Here is a 27,836-nt window from a genome sequence, read left to right on the forward strand (position 1 = left end):
CTATATCACAATCATTGTATCACTGTATCACTGTCATCCCATTGCTCATCAATTTGCTCGAGTGGGCAACCAGTAATGTCTCCATTGTGAGACTTGTTACTGTTTTTGGCATATCGAATACACCACGGGTAGCTTGCCAGGCTCTGCAGTGCAGGCAAGATACTCTCGGCAGTTTGCCATGCTCTCCAAGAGGGACAGAGGAATCAAAACCGGGTCAGCCGCATGCAAGGCAAACACCCTACCTGCTGTATTATTGCTCCAGCCTTTGACTCAACTTTCCAATATTGCACATTTAACTTTTATTCCACTATTCATTTTTACATTGAAAATTGCAAAGCTTTTTCTCTCATTTTCTGTTTCAGTTTTATTTTGAGGAGTATTCCCAATGGTGCTCAAGGGATTGGGGAGCTCTCCAGAAAACACTTTCAGCTATTTTAGTACAGGCCCTGCAGTACTAGGGACCAATTATTTTTTTAATACCAGTTTTTAGAACAAATTCAATCATTATAGCTGTGAAAGTCTGAGTTTATAACAATGCTTAATATTATAAGAAAAGATGTACACTGTGCAAAGCTCAATGTACGTATGTGTATGTGTGGGCTTGCATACATGCCATGTGTGTCTGTGTGTGTGAGAGAGAAACTGGTGGTGGTGGGGGGGGAATGCTGATAATCCATACATTCAAGTCAAGTGCTCTTCCCTGAGCTACATATCTTGGAAACTGCTTTTTATTATCCAGCAAACAGCTGTTCTTCAAAAACTATACTATTCATGTGCTATTAACTCCTATTCCTGCTAGCATCTGAATTGTTAACATATGCCAAATACCATTTCTGCTTTAAGTGTTAGCTCATTTGATCTTCTTATAATACCTGGGTTAAATACTACCATTAACACCAGTTTAAGAAACTGAACCACAGAAGCTAAATAAGTTGCCTAAGGTCCAGATTAGCATATAATTAAATACTTATAGGGATAGTCATGTTTATTCTTTATTTTGGGGCCATACCTGGCTGTGCTTAGGGCTTACTCCTAGATAAGAGGGGACTAGCAAGACTCAAGGAACCATATGCAATGCTTGGGATCAATCAAACCTGGATCAGTCGAATGCAAAGCCCTTCAATAGCCTATTCTTAAATGCGGTGTTTGACTAATTATTAAAATTATTAAAAATAACTAAAAAATAACTCAGCCCTCTTTTTGAATTTGGTCCTTGAGTAAAATAAACATAAATTATCCTATATAATGAACAAATTATATATCACAGGTACACACATTGCCCTCTTAGCTTATTGCACACATTTAAAAATTAATAACATAATGAACTATGATTTCACTGCTCAACAATGAGAACATCAACCAAAACTGTCTCACTAAGTGCTTCTCTACCCTGTCAGACTTTTGTTTTCTAGAGGGCCCTCCCCAAAAAGTTTAGCCTGATGAAGCTGGTGGTACTCAGGAAGGCCACCAAAGCTAAACCAGCAATATTAGGTAGGGGAGAGGTAGATGTAATACCATTTATCAAGCTGAGGTTCTTCCAGATACTAGGCATGTTTTCTAACAGTTGTTCTTCTATCCAATCTCTGGGCTTTTAATTATTACTCACTAACCTGAATTTATGAGCACTAGAAAAGACACTTTAATTTACTTCTTTCAGAATTTTATTAATAAGTCTTGTATTGGGCTAAAGAAACAGTACAGGTGGTAAGACACATGGTTTTGCATCCCACTGACCCTAGTTCTATCTCTGGCATTACTGTACCCAAACACTGCTGCCATGGATCACTTCTAAGCAACACAAAGTGCCACAATAAATAATTTTTAAAAATACTCCTACCTATACTATAATCTTCTGGACTCCTCTAATCCATCCCCTCCACACTATTACTATGATTCACTTATTTGACTATTTGTTATATAATTTTATTCACTTTCAGAGTTTATGAAACCTCCTATATGTACTATCTGAATTGTTAACCCTTTTTCTGTCAGTAAAGGTTGAGGTTTTGCTTTGTTTAGTTTTTTGTTTTTTTTTGTTTTTTTTTGAGCACATTGGCAGTGTCAGGACTTCTGGCTCTGTATTCAATGACCATTCCTCACCAGCTTGGGAGACTATATGGGGTGCCAGGAACTTAACATGGGTTGGCTGTGCATAAGGTAAACACCCTACTGACTGTACTATCTCACTGGCCCACTGTGTTATTTTTACGTGTGTCAAATCATGCCTTGTAATTTTAGGTCTCTGAATATTTCATAAGTAGTATTACCCTTCCTGTCTATTTCTCAGAATATTAATACTGTTTTGCAAAAATTTTAAAAATGAATTGAATTAACAAATAAGGACCATACTACATTGTTTGTACAGGTCAAAAAAACTAACTGAAATGAAATAGCAAATGATACCATGGCCAAATAAAACTTACTGTGTGGAATTTCTCACTTAATAATATAGAGTTGGGGTTGGAATGACAGAGAGAAGAGGTGCTAAATTTCTCGCCTTGTACACAGGCAACCCTGGTTTAGTCCCTGGCATGGCATATGATCCCGTCAGTACTGCTAGGAATAAACCCTGAACATAGGGACATGATTAAGCCCTGAACACTTCCAAAATAAATAATTTCTTTTTACCCAAAACCACATTCTGATGAAAGATAACTTTCTGCTAATCACCTAAAGTTATAAAAGTTAATCGGTGTTAAATATTAAGATTATTTTATTTATCTATCCATTCATTGCTTTTTGGGTCACACATTCATATGCTCATGCTCAGGGGTTACTCCTGGCTCTGCACTCAGGAATCACTCCTGGCAGTGGCTAGGGGACCATATGGGATGCCGGGGATCAAACATGGGTTGGCTGTGTGCAAGGCAAACACCCTACCTGCTGTACTATAATTCCGGTCCCCTAAGGTTCTTTAAAGACAGGCTGACTGTGCCTAATACCTGTTATCATATTATTTTAATATAATGGCAGTTTAATTCAGGGTTTACTAAATGATAGTCATTGTGCTAAACACTTCATTATATCTTTAAAATTCTACGTGAGTACTTAATATTGTAACACAATTAGAAAAATGTAACACAATTACAAGACCTTGATTCTTACAGCTTCTTTCTTAAAATACCGTTTCTTTTAGGACACTAGATTCTCCTCCCTTCACTTTCCCTCCTCTCCGCACCCTCCCTTCCTCCACTTTCTAACATGGAACCCCCTACTCTTTCCTACCTCTAAATGTCAGTTCCATACTTGGACTTAGTCTATTTATAGCAATTTCCTAGGTCACTTCAGATATTCCACAGTTTTCTTTTGTTCTGGGGCCATAATGAGCAATGCTCTGGGGACAATATGGGATGCCGAGGATTAAACTCAGGTAGGCTATGTGCAACGCAAATGTCCTATCTGTTGTACTAACTCTGACTCTAGCTCCATAATTTTGTTTTTGTTTTGGGGTCACACCTGGTGAAGCTCAAGGGTTACTCCTGGCTCTGCACTAAGTAGTCACTCCTGGCAATGTTCAGGGTACCATATGGGATGCCAAGGATTGAAATTGGATCAGCCTGAGTTTGTTGCATGCAAGGCAAGTGCCTTAGCCACTCTACTATCTCCCCAGTTCTACTCCATAGTTTCCAATACTGATAGCTCATAAATAAAACTTTAATTTTCAGTATCAACCATTCTGATGATTTCAAAACTCATTTTAAGCTTGACCTCTTTCCATTGTTTACTTCCCCAGTCAAGAGCACTACCATGTATTTAGCAAAAAAAAAAAAAAAAAAAAAAAAAACCCATCCTTGATGACTCAGTTTTTCTTATATAGTATCAATATATCCTATAAGTTAGTTCTATTTCCTAAATACATCTAGATAGAACCTACTATTCATGTCTCAATTGCTTCTAGTGATGCTTAAGCTATCATTATCTTTCATTCAGACTATCTATAATGGCCTCCCAACTAATTGACCTGCTTCTACTTTCACTTTCACAAGAGGCTATCCTGCTTATAAAAGCCAAGTGATTTAAAAAAGTAATAAAGACATAAAAAGTTATGTTACTTCTCTTTAAAACTGTTCTATAGCAGACCAGCATAACAGCTCAACAAGCTGAGTGCATGCTTTTTATGCAGGAGGCCTGGGTCTGATCCATAGCTCCACAAGGACCTGGAGCATAGCTGGAAGATCTGCTGGTGTGGTCCAAAACCAAACAAAAACAAAAAACTGTTCAACTCTCTTATAATTAACAATAAAATTTTTACATGTTCCACTAAGACCCTACTTGCTTTTGGTACTTAGCAATCTGTCTCTTAGACCTCATCTCCTATCACTGTTTCCATCACCCCATTTATTCCAGCAATACTACCTTCTTACTTGGCCAAACAATTTAAGCACTCATAGTATCTGCACTTTGTAATCCCCCCCCAAATTCTTCATTCCTATTATTACATATTCACAATGTACTTTTTTAGGTATTTGAGCCAATATCAATATGCCAATATAGGTATTGGCTCAAATAATATCTCAGTGTATTTTTTTATATGCTGTAATATATTCAACCACATCCTTAAAAGAATATACTTCTGTTATTTGCTGTTGTTCTTTTGGGGCCACATTGAGAACACACAAGGATCACACCTGGAGGAATCAGAAGGAACTACATCCCTAAAATAGTACACTCCTGGTATTTGCTGTTGTTTTCCTGAGGCCACATCTGAAAGCACACAGGATTCATTCTTGGGGAACCAGGAGTAACAAGCAGGGTGCCTAGGATCAACAAAAGTTGGCTGTGTGCAAGGCAAAAACCTTAACCACTGTATTCTCTCCGGTTCCTACACCTTGATTTTTGCTGTTCTTTTATCCAGGTTTGTTTTCATTCAAAGCATTTGTCAATATCTATTGTGATTTTCTGTTAGTACTGGGGTAGACTATGTATCTCAGAAATGGTCAGAGTCACTCCCAGCAGTGCTCAGAGGACCATGCAGTAGTAGTGCCAATGATCAAAATCCAGGCCACAGGCCTCTGCTGTGTCCTTTGAGTTATCCTCCAATCTCCTTAGACTTCACTTTTTTTTTTTTTTTTGCTTTTCAGGTCACACCCAGCGATGCACAGTGGTTACTCCTGGCTCTACACTCAGGAATTACTCCTGGCGGTGCTCAGGGGACCATATAGGATGCTGGGAATCGAACTCGGGTCGGCCGTGTGCAAGGCAAACACCCTACCCGCTGTGCTACTGCTCCAGCCCCAGATTTAACATTTTTAATTTCATTTCAGACCATCATATGTTACATTATTACTTTTTGGGGGGAGGGGAGTTGTCTTCTACAAGAAAATACAGGTTCAAAAGAGCAAGAAATGTTGCTTTGTTCAGTTCTGCACCAAGAACAGCGCAAAGCCCATACTAAATGCTCAATAAACATTCAATGAATTGAATAATGTTGAATAAAGCAATAGCTAGCAATTTTATGATAATTAACATGTGCAAAGTACCTTTTATACTCCTACATTAAATATATAATTATAGACAAAAATAATCTTAGTTTCATTGGTGAAAAACCAGAAATATATTTTTTTTTTCCTTTTTGTTTATGGAACACACAAGCAGTGTTCAGAGCTTACTCCTGGTTCTGTATTGAAGGATCACTCCTGGCAGGGTTCAGAGGGCCATATGGGGTGCTGGGGATAGAACCCAGGTCAGTTACATGCCAGGTCAACACCTTACCTGCTGCACTCTCTGACCCAGAAATTTTCCCTTTAAAAAATATCCATAAGGAAGTAATCCACCTAAATTTAAGTGACAATTAGCTACCCAGGAAAATACCTTTCAATACCTTTTCCCCAAGGAAAAAAGTCATATAGCTCAAGAAAAATAAACAAATGAAATATCCCATTAGCTTACTTACCATTTCTTTTAGACCAGGGATGTAAGCATGAACTTTTCACGAGTGCTTCATCAACTTTTCCTCCTGACATGTTATCCATAAATTGACGCCCATGTTCTAAAGCAAGGTAACAGTCATTACAACAGTCTCTCTCTTCAACCCGTACCCAATTGCTAGTTAAACCAATTTTTGGGAAAGGATCTTGGTCTGCTGCTCCAAAGGGTGAAAATAAATTAGTACACTGATCTTGCAGCAATAATATCAACTCATCAGGCAATTTTTCAGAATCCTTTAGTCCTCCATTAACATGTTCAGTAGAAGTAGCCCTGAGAGCTTCAAAACGCTTTTCTGCTTCTTTGCCACAATCTGTGTTGCGTCCTATAATATCTAGTTCATCTTCAAGAAATAATCCTGAATTATTTCCAAATTTTCTGTTCATGACAGCACTGAAGCCGCAGGTGCACCTATATTGAGCTTCCTGCGTGGGATCTGGAATGTAAACTCCAACATCGGCACCCTTGATATTCATGTTGCAGACACATATACAGCAACTATCAAAGTTACAGTCTTTAAATAAATTCATTACTGATTCTGAAAGAATGAGGTTTACATAAAGACTATGTGCTTCAGGTATGGAAGGAACAGTTGCAGGTTCAACAGAATTAAGTGGTCTGCATGTAGATGGGGTGGAAGCTGGTGAATATAAGTCTGAATTTTCATATTTGACTGAACCTTGAGCACTAGCAGGTCCACCAGCTCCACGAGGAGTCCGAGGAGTCCGAGGAGTTCTTGGAGTTGGAAACCTGGGAGTAGATGGAGAAGGAAGAATTCCAGCTCCACTATTACTAGGAGGTGCGCTGTTAGGAGGCATCCCAAAAGAAGTATGAGTTTGAGGTGTATAAGCAGGGCCATATTCTTGATCCATAGTACTTCCATCACTAGAGTCACCAAGGTAAAAGAAAGCATACACACATATAAACTTATTAGTAATATTTAATAAAACAAAAAACTCTCAAAAAATATTCCTCCATAGTTTTATAAATTATAAGTGTTAGTCACTGTCATCCCGTTGCTCATCGATTTGTTCAAGCAGGCACCAGTAATGTCTCTCATTGTGAGACTTATTGTTACTGGTTTTGGCATATCCAATACACCATGGGTAGCTTGCCAGCCTCTGCCATGCAGGCGCGATACTCTCGGTAGCTTGCCCGGCTCTCCGAGAGGGGCGGAGGAATCGAACACGGGTCAGCCGCGTGAAAGGTGAATGCCCTACCACTGTGCTATCACTCCAGCCCATAAGCCAGTCCGAAAGTAGTGAATGGTTGCAAGGTCAACCTAAAGTCAACCTGCAGCAAATTATAAGTATTAGTAAGTGCAAAAAAATACAATTAAAACATATTCCTGGCCAAAATACCCATTTAAGGTGGTGGTATGAACTGAGGGCCGATTAAGTAGTTCTAAAATTAGAAAATAAAACCTGTATACATTTATCCATAGCTATACTTCACATTACTACATGCACACTCTTTGTTTTTTATTTTAGAGACACACTCAGCAATCTGACAGAATCATAAAGTGCTGGGAAGTATTCTACCACTACATGCAAGGCAAGTATTCAACCACTAAGCCACATCACTAGTCCTAACATATTTCTCATACTACAATAATCCGTATTTCCTTCATTTCAAAATACCACTCATTTTTAAAGTCCTGCTTTGATAGATTTTATGTATAAAAGGGGCTACAAACAATTCTACAATGTTACCAATTATAAGACATCCCAATCTGAGATATTAAAATGTGAATGGTATATGAATACACAAATGGCAATGATCCTATATTTTAGACCTAAATGGTACTTCTGATGAAAAATAAATAATAGTTTTGTTTGCCAACAGTCTGTTCATGGCCAACTAATAATTATCTACTAACAAGAAAATAATCATAAGAATTTTCAGAAACCAGTATCCTTTTTTGCGGGAACCAAATACCAGGCAATTCTATTAAAACTATAGAGCATTTATATATTATGAATATATACTAAGACAATAACTTATTTCTAAGTCATACCCCTCTTTGAATGGCATTGCAGGCCCTGAAGAAAGCAAGTCCAATTTTCCAACAGTCCAACTCTGACGATAAATACACTCTTCTGGCAATTTGATAGGAGGCAAACATTGGCTTGGTAAAGTTTTTAGAGGCGCAAACATGGAACATCCAACTAAAACTTGACAATTTTCAGGTTTATAGACGTAAGAAAAATCCTACAACAGAAAGAACATAGGATTCAGTATTTCCTCCCCCCAAAAAATAAACAACTGCTTCTAGTCCTTTCTTTACTCCCTTATCTTTTTTGTTTTTATTTTTATTGATAGGAAACAAACCCAAAGACTCACAAATGCAAGATGAGTGCTCTATGCTGTGCCTTATCTCTGGTCCTTTAATTCCTTCTTTAAACAAATTAATTAATAAGATATAAATATAACCCTGTTCTGTTCCCAATTGTGTATGATAGCATCATAATTCAGTTTTCAATTTTATTAACTATAAAAGCAGAATTACAACAAAAGTATTTTTTTATGTAGCAACAAACCAAAAGTAAGCACTAAATTTTAAACATCAAAGTATAAATGTTCATTTTTCTAGAAAAAAATACTTACTTTAACTTCAAAAGGTTTGGGGCTACAGAATCCTTCATCAACCTCAATTTTGAACTGTGCTCCTATACTAGAACTATTTCCTTCTAGAACAGTTCCTCCAGGTGTTGTATCCATACTACCATATTCTTTATTATTCATATTCATTGGAGAAAATCCCATGATATGTTGTTCTAACGATGGTGGTGTAGGATACATTTTATGAAGATCTGCAGTGCCTATATTAAGTAAAACATACATTTCAACAGAGGACTAAAAAGAAGTTAATTTATGTTTGAAAACAAAGGGGTGCGTAGTTTTGATATGATTAAAAGTAGATTTATGTGGAGCATAGATTTACAAAACTTACTTATACAAGATAATGGGTCCAGATTTCCTGCCTTTGTTTCCTTGCAGGTGGATTTATCGTCAGATCCATTTGCAGATTTTTTAGATCCAGGCTATAAAAATAAATAAATAGATAAATAAGCAAGCAAGCAAGCAAGCAAGCGTGCATGTACACATACACCCACCCACACCCATCCCCCCACCCCCCGAAATGACAACACAAAGAAAACAAAACAACACACACATCACAATATCATCTCAGTCTACTAATCATTCATATATAACTTAGTTTTTGGTGTTTTGGTGCCACTGCTGAACCAGGTCTTAGCCCAAGTAAACCAACATAGACAGAGGTAACTTTCAAGTAAAACCTACTTATTAAAAGTAGTATTTTGAATCTGTTCTAGAGCTAGATACAAACTAGATACAATTTGAAGACATAAAACATTTTTGGTGATTTTTAACTTGAGATTAGTTTCTCTCCTCCCAATTAAAAGGGAAAAATTTATCTAAAGGAAATGACCAATACCTTCAAAAAACATAACAATATAAAGCAACAAACTACTTAAAGCCTATTATAACAACAACAAAATTAGGGGTCCGAGAATAGTACAACAGGTAGGGCTTGCATTCGGCTGAGCAGGTTCAATTACGGCACCCCATAAGGTACTCTGAGGCCTCTGGGAATGATCCCTGAATGTAGAGCCAAGAGTAAGCCCTGAGCACAGTGTCACCCCTACCCCCCCCCAAAAAAAAAACACTATAGTAAGAAAGACTTGTATTTAACATCTGAATTATATCTTACTAAGAGATATTCCAAAAGGGACTAGAGAAACAGTACAGTGCTTGCCTGGTATGCATCCAGCTTGGGTTTGATAAGCAGTAACATAAATTTCCCAGCACTGCCAGAAATGAACCCTGAACAAACAGCCAGGGATAAGACCCAAGCATAGTAAGGCATAGGCCCCAAAAACAAAGATCAAAAAAAGGTCAGGGAGCTAGTTCAAAGAGGTGGAGTGCATACTTTAAATGCTAAATCCATGAGCTCAATCTCTGTGAGCATCACTGAGAGCAATGTCCCATATACCATAAAATGCAGCCCCCACAAAATAAACACAGGATACTGATATAGTACTTAACCCTTAGAGTTTCTTAATCACTCCCTTTAAATATTTATTTTCTTATTTACACTTTTACCATGTTTTAATCTCTTGAGCCCTTCTCAAAATGCTACAACAGGTAAAATTAAGCAAACTTCAGAAAGATCTCATAAACAATAGAGCCCCTAATTAAAAATAAGTTTTAATAATCTGAACAAACTAAAATTTAGTATCTCTAATATCTTACCAATGTTTTTATTTCCTACTTTATTTAATTTTGAAGGAGGGGATCACACCTAGTAGTCCTCAGGGAACCATTTACAGTACTGTAAACTGAACCAGGACCAGGTGTGTGCAAGGGGAAGAGCCTTAAGCCTGCACTATCTTTCTGGCCCCCATCACTAATGGTTTTAGCTGACAATTTGGTTCTATATCTCATGTTATAAATAAATATGTAGACTTATCTTTGACTATAATGTATTTTGTTATGGAATATGGAGTAAAAAGTCATATTTAGCTGCCTTAAATTACCTAACTTAAGACACCAAATATACATTAGTATGTGAATATTTACACACATGTATAAACTTATATATACATTATGTTAGAGTATTAAAAGCAAAAAATATATACAATAAGGGAGACCAAGGTTATTATAGGAAGGAATTCCCTTGGGTCCTGGTAAAGGCTTAGTGGTAGACTGACTGCCTTGCATGCAGTAAGTCCAAGTGTTTGCTCCCCAGCACCGTTCTTCTTGCCAAGTGCAATTCTGGTAGCACAGGTATGTGATCTCCAGTGCACCACAACCAAGTGTGTATAAAAATCCCCAGTAAATACTACAACTAAGTATTATGTCAGCACCATAACCAAGTGTGCAAATATTATAACCAGTATGTGTGAATACCAGTCATCATAACAACACATGGAGCAGAAGGAATTTCCTTTTATGATAAATGATCCCCAAAATGATTAATTGCCATTCTAGGGAATCCCATTTTAAATTCCAAGATTTTTAATCTCTATCTTCTTTTGAAAAGGGGCATTAAATCTTTAAGAATTATTTTTTCTTCCACTCTCATATCACAGAACATTCTTCTTTTAAGAGTGACTGTGATGGAGTTGGAGAGACAGCAGGGGCTAAGGTACCTAACTTACATGCCAAAGTGGCAACTGCAACCCTGGGTTGAATCCCTGGAACCTTATATTGTTCCCTGGTAACTGTCAGGGGTCATTCTTCCTGAGCACCGCTAGGCGTCTTTCCTCTCTCCCCCTCCCTAAAAGAATAACTGTGATACCAAATAACTCAAAAGAAGTAGCAACCCCTTAATAAATTGATATGGCATTTAATTTTAATCTTAAATTACTTATATATTCTCTAAACGAGTTCATTTCACAGTGATCTCTCAAACTAAGGATCCAAAGAATAAAAAAAAATTTTGCTTTCTAATTACAGAAAAAGAACACATAGCTTAATCATATGTATCCTTAAGTACACAAAAGGAGGGGAGAAAAACTCATATGTATAAGTAACACAATTTTAAGATTGCGCAAACATGAGGTTAAAAAAAAAAAAAAAACGGCAAGGCCAGCGAGATAGTCAAGTTGGTAAGGTGCTTATCTTGCGCAAGGCTACCTGGGTCTAATTCCTGGTACCACATATGGCATGAGTCTAATCGAGGTTCAATTCCCAGCACCAAAAATAGTCTCCCAAATACTACTGGGTGATGCCTAGCAAAGCTGGGAGTGACCCAAGTCCCCTAAAAAGCAACAGAAAACCCTCAACTAATACAAAATCAAAGAAAAAAGTTAATCTAAATAATAAGGACTACTCACTGTTAATTCATCTTCATCAGAATTGAAGAGATTATCTAGGTCAGTATAAGAGACAGTCAAATCTGAAGCATGTATCAGACTCGTTGATGGAGGTCGAGCATGACCGGCAGGGCGTGGAGCATCTACACATAACAAATAAAACATTTAAATATTCTATTTGTTAAAACTAGATATATAGGGGCTGGAGCAATAGCACAGCAGGTAGGTCGTTTGCCTTGCACTCGGCCGACCCGGGTTCCATTCCTAGCATCCCATATGGTCCCCTGACCACCACTAGGGGTGGTTCCTGAGTGCAGAGCCAGGAGTAACCCCTGTGCAACGTCAGGTGTGACCCGAAAAGCAAAAAAAAAAAAAAAAAAAAACTATATACATAATTTTAAGTTCATAAGTGGATTGTGCAAAATTTGTGTTTGTTTATAATCTTAAGTTATTTTCCATAAAGTTGTAAGAAAATGGCCAGTCTCAGGCTGGAGCAACAGAACAGTGGGTAGGGCGTTTGCTTTGCACAAGGCTGACTCGGGGTCGATTCCCAGCATCCCATGTGGTCCCCTGAGCACCGCCAGGGTAATTCCTAAGTGCAGAGCCAGTAGTAACCTCTGTGAACTGCTGGGTGTGACCCAAAAAAGAGAAAATGGCAAGACCCCAGAAGTAACACTAAAAGATATGAATTCATACTATAAATACTTACATGCATATACATCAAATAGATAAACACTTAGGACAATGGAATTAAACACACATTAAACTTTTTATCTTTCTGAAAATAAAGGAAATTAATTTTTAAAGTTCAATTCTAAAATTTCAATTTTTCTTTTTATCCTTCTCACCCTTCCCCTATTACTAGATTTAAATGTTTAAAAAAAAAAACACACACACACACACACACACAAAAACTAAGTCCTTTTATATTTCTATATGATAAATTTTGTTTTTTTGCAGTAGCCTAGATGAAGTCACTTTCCCAGTTAGTTCTAAAGGTTCACTAAGTGTCAGAGAGATCATTTCCTTGCATGTAGCAAACCCTGGTTTGATCCCTGGCACTACATATGATCCCTTGAGCAACTATGGAAGAGAATCTCCCTTCCACTATGCAAAGAATCAGACACTTTAGAGTACATAAATGTCATCTAGATACTTATTAAAAGGTAATGCTTCTAAGACAGGAATGCAGATCAAGTGGCAGAGCACATGTAGCACATGCTTTATGTATGTGAGAACCTGTATTCAATATCTAGCAACGTATGATTCTTTGAGCACTGCCAAGTGCCGTTCTGGTGATCCCAAAACGTAATAAAAACTGATCAGAAACAAAAACCCAAACACAACATTTTCGGGATCCTCTCTGGTGGATTCTGAGGGTAGGAGGCACACTGGTCATACTAGGCCATACTTGGATCTGTGGCCAGTTGGTACCATTCTCTACACTCAAGTCTCATGTCTGGTGGTGCTTGGGGGACCATATGCAGCACCAGATCTGAACTACTGTCAAGGCCATAACCTCTATACTATCTCTCTGCTCCCAATGGATATTTTCAGAAAGTCACACCCTGAGTATCAAAAGGCAACTATATACTCCTGGTGTCCTAAGGTAGCTAAGGAAGCTAAAGAACCCAAATTGCCAACTCACAAGCTACTTAAATAAGATCTACCACTAAATTTTATTCAGAAAGGAACTAAATACTTATTCAGATTGATTTTTTTTTAATTGTTCTTAGTTTCAGTAGCACAAGTACCACAAAAAAATTTTGTTCCTGGGGCCAGAGCGATAGCACAGCGAGTAGGGCGTTTGCCTTACATGCGGTCGACCCGGGTTTGATCCCCGGCATCCCATATGGTCCCCCAAGCACCGCCAGGAGTAATTCCTGAGTGCAAAGCCAGGAGTAACCCCTGAGCATCACTGGGTGTGACCCAAAAAGCAAAAAAAAAAAAAATGTTGTTCCTAAAAACACATATACCCCAATGGACAACTTCCTTGGTCTACATTAGAAATAAAATTTTGTAAGAGAATTAATATATGGTGTTTCTATTCCACTCAAAGAATTCAAATCATATGTTTTCATAAAGGACTTTTGACCACTGTATACTCAGTTCCAAGAACAGGGCCTATACATGTGCTCAACAAGTATTTGTGAAATTAGTGATCACAGAAATAATTCTTCTGACAGGGGAAAAAGGGAAGAAGAAATGGATAATATAAATTATAAATTCAGTTTTTAGATCTAAGCAGGACCTGAAGTAATGATCATGCTCAATGTGATTTTACAGAACTATTTTTATGTTGAGAAAAATCCCAGCTCACAATAGAATTCCTATAAATTTGCTTCTCTTAGTACAAAATACACATTATATTATCATTTTAAGAGAGGCCCCTTCAGTAAAACATAAAAATTAAGCTAACAAACAAAAACACTAAAAATCCAATAATATATTAATATTTACTAACAGTCTAGAATGTAATATTTTTATTAAGAAATAAAAGATTTACCTTGCTTTATAGAGGGACTAAATAGTGACATAGCATCTTCTTCATGGGATAACACTGTTATATTAGATGGACCATCATCTACCTGCAAACAATATTATGTATTAGGTTGAAACAAATACCTAATATACCAGTAACAAAATCTATCAACTACTGAGTATAGTAGGTAACATGCTCATCTGTTTTTGTTTGTTTTTCAATGAATCACCGTGAGATGCATTTACAGACTTACAAACTTTTGTGATTACGTTTCAGTCACACAATGACCAAGTTCCCATTCCTTCACCAATGCCCATTCTCCACCACCAATGTTCCCAATATCCCTCCTGCAACCCCACCACCACACCCACCGTATCTGTGGCAGGAACATTCCCTTTTACTCTCTCTCTCTCCTTTTGGGTGTTATGGTTTGCAATGTGGGTTCAGTACGCTCATCTTAAAACCAAAAATAGTTTCTTTTTTTTTTTGGCTTTTTGGGTAAAACCTGGCGATGCACAGGGATTACCCCTGGCGGTGCTGGGAATAGAACCAGGGTCCGCCGCATGCAAGGCAAACACCCTCCCCGCTGTGCTATCACTCCAACCCCCAAAAATAGTTTCTTTTTTTTTTTTTTTTTTTTTTTGCTTTTTGGGTCACACCCGGCAATGCACAGGGGTTACTCCTGGCTCTGCACTCAGGAATTACCCCTGGCGGTGCTCAGGGGACCATATGGGATGCTGGGATTCGAACCCGGGTCGGCCGCGTGCAAGGCAAACGCCCTACCCGCTGTGCTATTGCTCCAGCCCCTCAAAAATAGTTTCTTAAGGGAAGACAGTACAGGGATAAAGGCCCATGCCTTGCAAGTGGGTGACACCAGTTAGATCCATGGTGCCTCTCAAACATCACTAGAGTCCTTGAGACCCTAACATTATCAAAGTGATCCAAGTATCCCTAAAATCATAGGGCCCAAGCAGAAATGTCCTGGTTGAGTTACCAGTCCAGTTGGGTAAGAACTTCTGAAAGAAGTCCTACCAAAAGTTCCACCCTAAACAAAAGTTATAAAGATACCCAGGAAATATGTCTCGTAAAAGGAGTTTCAAGCTAATCTTTTGTCAAAGTCCATTTTCTTTCTTCAATACCTAGTCTTTCCAACTATGTTTTCTCATTCATAGAGATAAACATTTAAATAGTAAAAAGAAAAACTAAATGAAAATTTGTGAAGTAAATTCTTTGAAATAAACATATTATTTGGCCCTTTCTGTAATTTAATAGACTGCAAATTCCATTTACTTGGTGTTTGTGCATGGTGGATGGGGTGAGGGTTTGTGTCCTTCCCAAGCAGTGCTCAGGGAGCCCAGGATTACTTCCAAAAAGACTCATGTTAACAGACAGCTGGTTCAATGATAAGCCCCAAGGATGCAGGACTTATCAGGTCTCGAAGTGCCTGGGGCCATCAGAGTCACCCAATCATGGTTGGGATACTCTAAGACTACCTGGAAGAGGTTTATACAATACACAGGGTAGAACTGGTACACCAAACACATAAAGTATGTGCTCCTGAATGTACGCAATCTTTCTGTCTCTGCATATTTTGTTTCTTAAGGCAAAATTCTGTACTTTACTTTTTGGGCAATATTTGGCAGTGTTCAGGGTTTACTCCTGGTTCTTTGCTCAAGGGTCACTCCCAGCTCTGCAATCGGCGATTATATAGGATTCCTGGGATCAAACCTGGGCAAGCGGTATGCAAGGCAAACACCCTACCAGCTGTACTACTGCGTTGGCCCAAGGCAAAATTCTTATCTAGCAGTTATATGGTGATTACCAGAGTCAAAATTTGGTGTTTACAATTGCAATAAAGTATTTTTGTTTATTCATTTTTGATTTGGGAGTTAAGGCTGTACCTGGCAGGTCAGTATGTCAAATCAGGGTCAATCACAGGCAATGCAAGTGCTGTCTCCCAGTATTATCTCTCTGGCCCCCATTTATAAAAACTTAATTTACTCATTCATATTTTAATTAGTGTTAAGCTGAGGGTACTTATTAAATATAACAAAAAATTACTGTTCTTAAAGTAAACAAAATCTGAGTCAGAGAGATAATACAATGGGCTAGAGTCTACACTTCACTTGTGGGAGCTGCAGGATTGATAATCCTTCAGCACTGCTGGTGTGGCACCTAAACAAGGTAGTTTCATTATCAGAAAGTTATAATTTGGCCTTTTTTTTGGTTTGGAGACCATATCTGGTAGTGCTCAGGATTTACTCCTGGCTCTATGTTTAGAGCTCACTCATGGTGGTGCTCATGGGACCATATGTGGTGCTGGGGATCAAACCTGGTCAGCCACTAGGTTTGCAAGTGCCTGGGTAAGTGCTTTACTGTAATACTGTATCCCTCTAGCCCCTTTTTGTTTGGTTCAGTTTCATTCAGGTGGTGGCTGTTTTTTGTCCTCCTTAGGGGTAGGGGATAGATGGGGAGGAGACACCCCAGATGGTGCTAGGAGGACATCGTGAATTAAACCCAGAGCCCTGGGCCAAGGTGGCCTGTAACCAGCTACCATTTAAAGGGCTCGCAAAGGCTGGAGAGAGAGAGTACAGTGGGTAGGGTGCGTGCTCTGTATGTGGCTGGCCCAGGTTTGACAGCCAGCACCACATATGGATCCCAAAACAATGCCAGGATGATTACTGAACCAGGAGTAAGTCCTGAGCACCACCACGTGTGGCCTAAAACAAAATAAAGGGCACAAAGGCTTCTCAATTTAATAAATATGACTGATTTCTTATTTTAAATATTTTACTAAAATGATGACTGTTCTATTGTGAAAGAAAATGACAAGCCTAATATTAAAAGCAGTGCTACAAGGGCTGTCAAGATAGTATAGCGGGTAGGATGTTTGCCCTGCACATGGCTGACCAAGGTTCAATTCCTAGCATCCCACGTGGGCATTGCCAGAAGTGGTTCCTGGGTGCAAAACTAAGCATTTCTGGGTGTGACCCAAAACCCAAAACAAAAACAAAAGCAGAGCTACAAAATGATCAGTGACCTTTCTGTTGTACTATCCCCCTAACTCCCCCTTACCTTATGTTTTTTCCCAGTTTCTCTCTCACTATTTTGTCTATCTTTCTTATCAGGAAAAAGAAATTCTTCATCTCCTTCAACAAATGCATAAGGATCAATTTTAGGCTCTTGTTCTGCACCAGATGTTATTGCTGAAAGATACTGATTTTTAATTTGATATTGCTGCACTAATTCATCAGAAACTTTTAAAGGTTTCTTAAATTGCACCATTAACCTGCATAAAAAAAAATTAGAAAATTAGTACTTATTCTCCATAGAAGCAAAAATTCTTTCCAAAACAATATAGTATGAAATTTTAAGAATTTCTTAAAGATAATCTCATCTGCAATCTCTTGTTTTACAAATAAATAAAAAGATACAGAAAGATTATGTGATTTATTGAGGTCAAATATAGCAAGAGAGCAATGAGTTAAAACTAGGTCTCCTGCCTATTGAATTTTTTCCACCAAAATGATGAGTAGTCTTTTGGTAATCTACTTTGTTCCCAAGTTCTCAGGTGGCTCAAACTCATTTCCACAAAAGATTTTTTTTGGCAATACAGGAGATCAAACCCAGGATCTCACATATGCTAGTATTCTACCACTAAGTTACATTTTAGTTCTAAGAGGAATTTGTAAATATAAACTGCTTGATGAACAACAGGACGACAGTGCTTTAGTGCTAGGACAGAAACTCTCAAAATGTACACACAATAATACCAAGAAAGAGATTAATCTTTTCCTAATGCCATGAGAGGATATATTTAAGTTATAAAATCCTAATTTGTTTTATTAAAATAATTTACTTCTGGTAAGATGTTTTACAATGGCAAGTAAAATTTACTTCAAGTACTTCTGGAGTTTTTTCTAATAACAGTAGAAAATCAATTATATTTTTATATAATCAATTATAATCTGGTTCTACGTGGTTACTGACAAATGGGTATTTTACTATAGTCTCTTAAATTAGTCAATTAAATGGCAGATTATAGAAAAAGTTAAAGACTGAAGTAGAGAATACAATCTAGTGGAAAGAGATCAGAGAACAATGATATCTAAGACTGAGAATCCACAAGAAGTACATCTATACCACAAATCCCTGAAAAACATGTGCTTAGTGAGTGTGAAAATGAAACGACTGGGTTTTACTTTACATGACACTTTTCAGCTTCCAAATTCACATTCTCTATGGTTTGTAAAGCTCAGAATCTCATACTGCCAGGGTGGGAATCCATGTCAGATCAATGCTCAATATCCAGAAGTAACTTTCACTCACTAAAATCCAAAGCTTTTATTATATCCTACTGAAAATCTCTTTTCTTCTCCATTTCACCTATTTTACTTCTCCCTCTCACCATTTCCAAATGCTTCCTTAATGTTCCTCAAAAAGGCAATGAATACTCTCAGCTCTCAGCTATTCCTGTTGTTCAGTACATTCCTTCTCCAAATATCTATATGGCCAAATCACTTTCATAAAATCTTTAGGTGTCAGTTTCTCTATGAAGTCTTATTTAAAACTGCAATACACTCAACGATCTCAACACTAAACCCCTTGCTCTGTTCTATTTTTCCCTTTCGTGCTCATAAATTTTAATACTGTGTAATTTATTTATGTTCTTAGATGACTACCACTAGATTAGAATACTAAGCCCCTAAATAGTCCGGGTCTTTTGTTTACTGAGGTATTCTACATGCATGTAACAGTGTCTGGCATGTAATTCAATAAATATTCCTAAGACATTAAATATAAAATTCACGTAAGACTGTGATGATGTGCTTTCATTTAAAGTCCTAAAATACATTATTTTATTAAAAGTTATTTGAGTGACAGAGGTAACCTATGAATCTTCTATTCCTCATTCACCAGCACTAAAAGCACTCTAATATCCTATAAAACTAAGGGCAAAACATGAATCATCAAAAAAGTAACTGATATTTCCTAAACATGTTATCAAATATATCTCACTATTACCAATGTGCCCCAGATTTGTCCCAAAAAGGAAAATCAAGTATATAAAAATTTCTTTCATATGAGTATATTGCTAAGACAAATGTTAATGTACTAATATACATTTTGCAATACAATTATAGTTTCATACTTTTGTACATGTATTTTACAATTACTGGAATAGTTCTATTCTACAAATGAACTAGCAGTCCCTAAGGCAGCTTTAAACTTCAGTATATTAGGACCTAAACTTTCCTTAATTTTCCTCAAAAAGGCAAGAAACATTCCTAGCTGTTCCTCTTGTTTGGAAGATTCCTTCTCCAAATATCTATATGGCCCAGCCAACTCGCTTTCTAGAAATCTTTCAAGTGTCTAACAGGTATCTTTCCAAAATATTATTTTCAACTACTTTAACATTTTACTTAATCCAGAAAATAATCTTACAAGATAGAAAATAAAAGTGTATACCCTCTTTGAAACAGCAATTTATGTAGAAATGAATAAATGGTTTGTTAAGGTCACACAGTGGGCAGTTAGAATTGGAATGGTTTTAAATATACATACAAAATATTTGTAGGGGAAAAGTGTAAGAATCCATTCCCCTCCATTCTATACCAACCTGAAAGACATTTCTACTACTACTACACAAAAACTCTGCTCTTCACATTTAGCTGTCCTCTGGCAAAGCACAAACACTGCCACAAGATTTATCTAAGTGTTGATAATTAGGGTGCAGTAACAAGTTAAAAAAAAGAAATTTTACTGCACAGGGCTCTATTACAAATAAAAAATTAGCAAGCCAAATACAATACCTAAAGATAAACATTGTTATTTATTGAATGTTCTCATAGATGTTGCAGATTACAAGAGTTAATTGCAATTAGCATAAAAATAAATGAAAAATATAAATACCTCATATTATACATCCTTCTTGTTTAAAATTAATAAAAAATAGAAAAACTGATTTAAGAGATGTCAAATGAAAAAGTTATTATCACATACCATTACATATATTTATGTAAATAGCAACATAACCTTAACCTATCTTTTTTTTAAAAGAAACTTTCACAAATAATCAAATCATTAACTACAGAGGCAGTTTTGAATAGAAAGCTAACCAGAAACTGGAAGATCAAATACAGTCATGAAAAGAAACTCTGCAAAGCCCAAAACAAACTGTTTTGTATTATTCAATAATTGTAACTTTTTCCCTTATACTATGACAACAAAATACTTTCCTGCAATACTCCCCTTTAATCAATAAAAATTCTGATGAGGTTTGACAATAGTTTAAGACGGACAGTTATAGGAGGTAAACTACAGATGAACATAATAATAAAAATGAATTTAATAAACTTCAAAAATCTTCTTTTAAAATATTATTTTTTCCAGTACCATTTCCTATATTCAAATTAACCCTTAAACTGTATCAAGCTGTCAAAAGTAGAGCCTTATTGCATTTAAGTATCAAATAAAATTTAGATTTAGTGTATAAAATAACAAGCTTATTTCATCACAGATTTCCTTCTAAGAAAGAAGGCAGTCAGAATCTTGAGAGCAAAAACAAATATTATAAAATTATGTAAATACAATTAAAATGTTATATTACTGGACTGGAGTGACAGCACAGCATTTGCCTTGCATGCGGCCAACCTAGGTTCAATTCCTCCATCCCTCTCAGAGAGCCGGGCAAGTTACCGAGAGTATCCCGCCCACACAGCAGAGCCTGGCAAGCTACCCGTGGCGTATTTGATATGCCAAAAACACTAATAACAAATCTCACAATGGAGGCATTACCGGTGCCCGCTTGAGCAAATCAATGAACAATAGGACAACAGTGCTACAGTGCATCGCTAAATATTATTAGATACCTTGATATAGCTTTTCTCAGAAGGTAAACCATATAAGATCCATGCTCAAATACAGTACATTCTTTGTTCTCAATTTAGAAAGGTTTTCCCCTGAACCAGAACTGTAGATTGTTATAAACTAACACATATTCTACTAAGACAATAAACCCCCTGGGAAAGATACAAAATAAACTAATGTTTCTTCACAGAAAATTGTTTTAGGTTTCTTTTTTTTTTCTTTTTCTTTTTGGATCACATCTGGTAATGCACAGGGGTTACTCCTGGATCTGCACTCAGGAATTACTCCTGGAGTTGCTCAGGGGACCTTATGGGATGCTGGAAATAGAACCTGGTTGGCCACGTACAAGGCAAATGCCCTACCTGCTGTAATATTGCTCCAGCCTCTAGTTGTAGGTTTCTATTTTGAAATACATACTATACATAACAGAAACTGAAAACCATTAAAGCAAAGAGATAAGCATTTGTCACAGATTTGTGCATGAGGGAAATGATGTGCTCCACTTAGCACCTCTTTCCTCCAAATTAAATTCTAACAAGTAAATAAATTTTGTTTCAAAATAGTTTGGTACCTCAAACCAAATTCAATTTTAAGTTCAATTATATTATCTGCATGTAAAGGCTTACAGAACACAAGGCATAGGTGAAATGTAAATTTCCAAGTCTCCTACAAGAGGAGATGGATATTTATCCTCCAAGTTTAAAATGGATAAACTGTCTTATTACCTAATTAGAATGAGGAATAAAATTATTTATGTCTATATATACATGTATGTATATATACACCATACACGCCCAAATTTTCTAATCTGAACACATGCTTTGTATGTTCAATTTATAGCTTCACATGATCCCCAGAGCACGAAGATGAGTGGCTTCCCCCCATCATATACACAAATAACAAAGCTAGAAGTAGCCTATGAGCACTGCCAGATATGGCCTAAAAAAACAAAATACCTATAAAAAAAATTCTATTTAAAACTTAAGATTATTTAAAGGTCATCAAGAGAGCCTAACAATAATTCACAGAATTAATTTTAATGACAGGAAATATCATCCGACTTTGTCAAATTGGCTCCATCACTTTCAATAAAGAAATGACGTGGTTCTTAAAATATTTTCTATTGGCTCCATCACTTTCAATAAAGAAATGACTTGGTTCTTACAATATTTTCTATTTCAAGTAATACTAAGCACCTGAATTGTCTAAATATTCCAATAAAACCCTCTAACTATAAAAAAACCCAAGAAATTTGCTTAAGCATAATATGAACAACACTAAAGACTGCTGAATATTTTACTGTGGTGTTGGATACAAAGATAGCATGGGTGGCAATTCTGCTAGTAAAACCAGTAAAAATACTTTGTCTATCTGTCACTGTCACTGTCATCCCGTTGCTCATCGATTTGGTCGAGCGGGCACCAGTAATGTCTCTCATTGTGAGATTTATTGTTACTGTTTTTGGCATATCCAATATGCCACAGGTAGCTTGCTAGGCTCTGCCATGGGGGCAGAGATACTCTCGGTAGCTTGCCAGGCTATCTGAGAGGGGCGGAGGAATCGAACATGGGTGGGCCGAGTGAAAGGCGAATGCCCTACCGCTGTGCTACCGCTTCAGCCCTATCTAAGTGAAAAATTTATTCTAGAACTTAAATTTCTGTTAAAAGTTAGACACATTAAACCACCTCAACATTGTAATTATTTTGTGTTGTATAATAATTTGTTGTAGACTATTCTATAAATTGTACTATACTAAAAGCATCCCTAGCCTACCTACTGGATGCCAATAGCCAAACCCCTGCTGTGACAATCAAATGTATCTCTAGACATTAGTAAATGTCACCTGGGAATGGGGTTGAAGTGCAAATACAAAAAATAGCCCTAACTTAAATTGACACAGAATAGTAACTCCAAGAAAATTATAGAATCACAAATGATTAAAATAAAACCAAAGAAAACTTCTAACCAGACAACAAAGAACAAATATTTATAAATGTTTTCTAGTTCATATAGCAGCTAAACCTCTGATGGCTTTTTGCAGCATTTACCACATTCTCATCAACTAACACAAAAACCAAAATTCCACCTAAAAATGGAAAACACAATGTGTACACAACACAGGACACAAACACGAAGTGTAACTAAGTGTAACCAAAACAATATTCAAATGAGACAAAATTAAGAAACCCTTTTATTCAATTGTTTTCTTTTCTATGAGAGAGAAAACTTAGGTAACCAAAGATAGGTAGAAGTATGTTATTTCCTAAATTACAAGATGTGTGTAATCATGACACATATCTTATACCACTTTTCCCTGCATGTTACCTTACAATATTATGTTTCTTCCTTCTCATTCTTATTCAGTGAGAAGAACTGTAGAACAGTTTCTAAGCTGCGTTACCTTCTTAAAAACTTTCATTTCAGGGGCTGGAGCGATAGCACAGCGGGTAGGGCGTTTGCCTTGCACGCGGCCGACCCGGGTTCGATTCCCAGCATCCCATATGGTCCCCTGAGCACCGCCAGGGAGTGATTCCTGAGTGCAGAGCCAGGAGTAACCCCTGTGCACCGCCAGGTGTGACCCAAAAAGCAAAAAAAAAAAAAAAAAAAAACAAAAAAACTTTCATTTCACTTACGTATACATGCTCATGCACAAAAGCAACCAATACACTAACGATTATGGCTTGAATTATTGAGCTTATAAATGTGTCCATAAAACTCACTTCTAAAAGTTTTTAAAACTAAAAATATCAATATTTACATACAATAAAAAATATAACCCAAAAGTTTAAAATCATAATCTACGGCTATACTGTCATTTCATTCATAAACTAAATATCTACTATGAGTCTAGGATTATTCTAAGGGTGTGTTTTTATGCTAGAGGACACAGCAGTAAAGCAGAAAAATACACAGAATCCTTGCCCTTGTAGAGCTTACATTCTACTAGAAAAAGACCAATAACATAAAATTTCAATGAATTATATATATATATACATATATATATATATATATATACACACACACAGAATATAAAAACTGTGTACAGGATAGAGTGATTTGGTTTGAGGAGAGGCCACATTTTAGAGAGAAAGATCAAGGAAGTATCACATGAGATGGTAGAAATGAATAAAAAAAGTTAAGATGCAACCCACCATCTTTAAAGCAACTCTAAATGCCATGCTTTATTATCACCCCATCTCCCCCTAACTGAGGTTTTTATATTGTATATAGCCAATAAAACATCCATTGTTATGTTTCCGAAAACACTGTTCGAGAGTACCCAGGCTATATAGTACAGTGCACAGGGTGTTTGCTTTGCTGACCTGGTTTCAATCCTGACACCCATGTGGTCCTCTAGGCCCTGCCAGGAGTAATCCCTGGGGGTAGAGCAAGGAGTCAAACCTGAAAACTGTTGGATGCATCCCCCAACAACAACAAAATAAAACTAAACAAAACTTTGTTTGCCTACAAGAGATACGTTGCCTTATTATGCTAATTGTGTTATGCCATGACCATAATGGCATTCTAAACTCCAAATTATAACTTATGAGTTTTTATTAAAAAAATTCATGACAGATCGGAAAAGCAGTACAGTAGGGTAAGGTGCTTGCCTAGCATGCAGTCAATTTGGTTTGACCCCCGTATCCCATAGCACTGAGTACTGCCAGGAGTAATTCCTGGGTACAGAGTCAGGAGTAACCCCTGAGTATAGCTGAGTGTGGCCCTCAAACCTAAACAAAATTAAAAAAAATTTTTTAATTAAAAAAAAAAAAGAAATTCATAAGACAGTATTCAAGATTCAAAATACTATAGGAAGCACACAATTTTACCTACTAACAATAACCAAGGAATTTAAAGAAAATGAATCCCTAACAAAAGGGAAAATAAAAGGTTCTAAATAGACCAGATAATTATTCTTTTTTTTTTCCTGCCTTTTTTCGGGTCACACCCACCGATGCACAAAGGTTACTGGCTCATACACTCAGGAACTACTCCTGGCGGTGCTCGGGGGATCATATGGGATGCTGAGAATCAAACCCGGCTTGGCCAAGTGCAAGGCAAACACCTTACCCGCTGTGCTATTGCTCCAGCCCCATAATTAACTTATTCTTAAGGTAGTTCAAAATCAATAAAACGCAAGAGAGAAAGACTATAAAAGTGCACATTAATGGTCTAAATATGCAAGTGGGAGGTACAGGTAAATGATGGAAACAAGAAGAGTTGCTAAGAAAAATGCAAATTATCTAGACTTACATCCCTAGACAGACATGCAAAGTAGGTGAAAATGGGAGGAATAGCAAGAGGTTATTTTCTAAACCCAGGTTCTGGTAATCTTCTCTTTTTGAAAAGTTTTAAGTGAAACAAAGGAATGTTTTGTTTTTGGTTTTGTTTGGGGGCGGGAGGGGTGGGAGCCAAACCTAATTTAACTCCTGACTCCGTGCCCAGGAGACCACACGAGGTGTTTGGGATAGAACTTGGGTTGGCTACATTCAAGGTAAGCATCTTACCTGTTGGTCTACTCCTGGAAGAGTTTTTACTGAAAGAAATTTAAGGAGATGTGAGGGGGGAAAAAAAAAGTTCTTTTTGAAATTTTAAGAGGCCTCCCTTTCAAAACATCCCCTACTCCACTGAATTAAACCAAGTATAAAATAAAATATTTACTGTATAAGGCCTATCAATAAGGCTATTTACCTCGCAAAAATTTCTAATTAGCTTCTCTATTTATTCCCTTATTCTAAAGTCTCTTATTCTTTCATATGAAGAATACCAACAAGGAATAGGATGATGGGGCCTAGGGGATAGCTCAATGGCAAAAACACCTGCTGTGCAAATGTGAGGCTCAGTTCACACTCCAATGTTACTCGTCTGTGCTGAATACAAGTCCGAATGGCTGTTACTAGGACACCAAGTGCCAGAGTGTGAGATCTCCAATAACCACTGTCCAATAACTACTATCCAATTCCGAGTAAACATTACAACTAAAAACGTGTAAGCAATATAGCTAAGATGGAACTCTGGGCAAATTTGTTACATAAATACTGCAACAAAAGATGTGAATACTATGACCAAGTATGCAACAAGCATCATAACCGAGTTATGAGTATGTCATCATATCAAAAATGACATAGGAGAGGTGGGGGATTAAACGTGGGATTGAAGAGATAGTAAAGTGGGTAAAGCATTTGCCTTGCACCCGGCTGGCTGACACAAGTTTAATCCCTGGGACCCCACATGGTACAAGCCCTCCAGGAGTGATCCCTAAGCACAGAGTAAGCCTTGAGTATGATAGGGTGTGGTAAAAAAAAAAAATGAGAATATCAGAAAGCAAAACAAAAAATTCACGAAGACCAAAACAGAGCAAGTACTTAAAAAAAAATTTTTTTAAAAAAAAAGGAAAGAAAAAATTTTAGAATTTTAAAAATGGTTAGAAAGTCGAGATATCTGTTTAAAATACAGAGGAAGGGTTGGGGGCCTAGATGATACAGTGGGTAGGGCATGTGCCTTGCACACAGCTGACATGTCTTCAATCTCCAATACCCTATATGGTCTACTGAACACTGCCAGGAGTGATCCCTCAGTACAGAATCAGGAGTAATCCCTAAGCAACACTTAGTGTGGCTCTAAAACCAAACACCCTATACCACCTCCACGAAAATAATATAGAAAGAAAAATACAGATAGAAAATGAAAGAACATACTGAAGTTCAACATTTATAGAAATCCCAAAGAGAATGAGAAAAAGTTATCTGAGAGAGAATATTCTTAGTGCTAGAATTCAAAAGATTTAACCATTCCTTCTAAAATGCCCAGCACAAGGATTGAATAAAGTACCTCTGTAACTATACATATTCTTATGAAATTTCATAATCCTAAACTAAAGACAAAATTTTATGCTGACAATGGACTGATAAAGAAGGAAACGTAATCTCTGCACACTGTACACTTCAATCTAATATCGAAAGACAATGATAATTTTAGAGGATATACTGCTATTTTGCTACTTGATTTTCACTGTTTCAAAATTTAAAGGCTTAAAGGACAGATAACAAAACACAGAAAGAAAAGGGAAACTTGAAATAAATTCCTGGCCAAAAGTACTTTATAGTGAACAAAGGAAAACAACAAAAAGAAGTTCTCTACAGAACCACATGCAGGTGTATTTCCATTTAAATTTTTGTGGTGCCTGGGATTGAACCCAGGAATTCATACATGCAAGTATTTTATTGTTAAGTTACTTTCGCCTCTATGCACATACAAGATTAATTGATAGTCAGAATGTGCAAAGAATAACTCATGGGGGGAAAGGAAAACAGTTGCCTAATATGCAGAGGCAATTCACATGCAAAAAGAAATCTGAATGTCCAATAAATTGAAAATTTGCTCAATCTTATTGGGACTCTGTAAAATACATTTTAATACACTAACAATTCATTCTGCATTAAGTGGATTAATAAAATTAAAAGTTTAAAATTACGTAGTACTGAAGAAAATGTTCAGCAACAGTCATTCTCATACTCTTGGGTTCACGAGCTCTGTAAACTAGTGTAGTATAAAGAACAAGTTGGCAAAAACCTTTAATGCTGAATTAGGCCATACCCTTTTAGCCCAGCAATTCCACTTTCAGAATTATTTCCTCAAGAAATTCTTATACAAAAGTATAAGAAAATAAGTACAAAAAATGTTCACTGCTGCATCTTCCTAACTTTGAAAAACTG

General features: G+C 36.8%; 1 protein-coding gene across 2 annotated transcripts in view; it reads right to left on the reverse strand.

The window, feature by feature from the left end:
• MED13 (mediator complex subunit 13) overlaps positions 1 to 27,836 on the reverse strand; it is a 103,124-nt gene that overhangs the window by 31,396 nt on the left and 43,892 nt on the right. For both annotated transcript variants that reach the window (XR_008629162.1, XM_055130707.1), the window contains exons 10-16: positions 17,326 to 17,539; positions 14,275 to 14,356; positions 11,790 to 11,911; positions 8,879 to 8,969; positions 8,533 to 8,747; positions 7,943 to 8,136; positions 5,894 to 6,810 (exon numbers count right to left, since the gene is read on the reverse strand). Coding sequence is in view for 1 of the 2 variants with exons in the window: in XM_055130707.1 (XP_054986682.1) it covers positions 5,894 to 6,810; positions 7,943 to 8,136; positions 8,533 to 8,747; positions 8,879 to 8,969; positions 11,790 to 11,911; positions 14,275 to 14,356; positions 17,326 to 17,539 (1,835 nt within the window). In the remaining variant the exon portion in view is untranslated. The remainder of the gene's footprint in view (positions 1 to 5,893; positions 6,811 to 7,942; positions 8,137 to 8,532; positions 8,748 to 8,878; positions 8,970 to 11,789; positions 11,912 to 14,274; positions 14,357 to 17,325; positions 17,540 to 27,836) is intronic.

This window comes from Sorex araneus, chromosome 3, assembly GCF_027595985.1.
Source record: "Sorex araneus isolate mSorAra2 chromosome 3, mSorAra2.pri, whole genome shotgun sequence".
In the NCBI taxonomy this organism is placed as follows: Eukaryota; Metazoa; Chordata; class Mammalia; order Eulipotyphla; family Soricidae; genus Sorex; species Sorex araneus.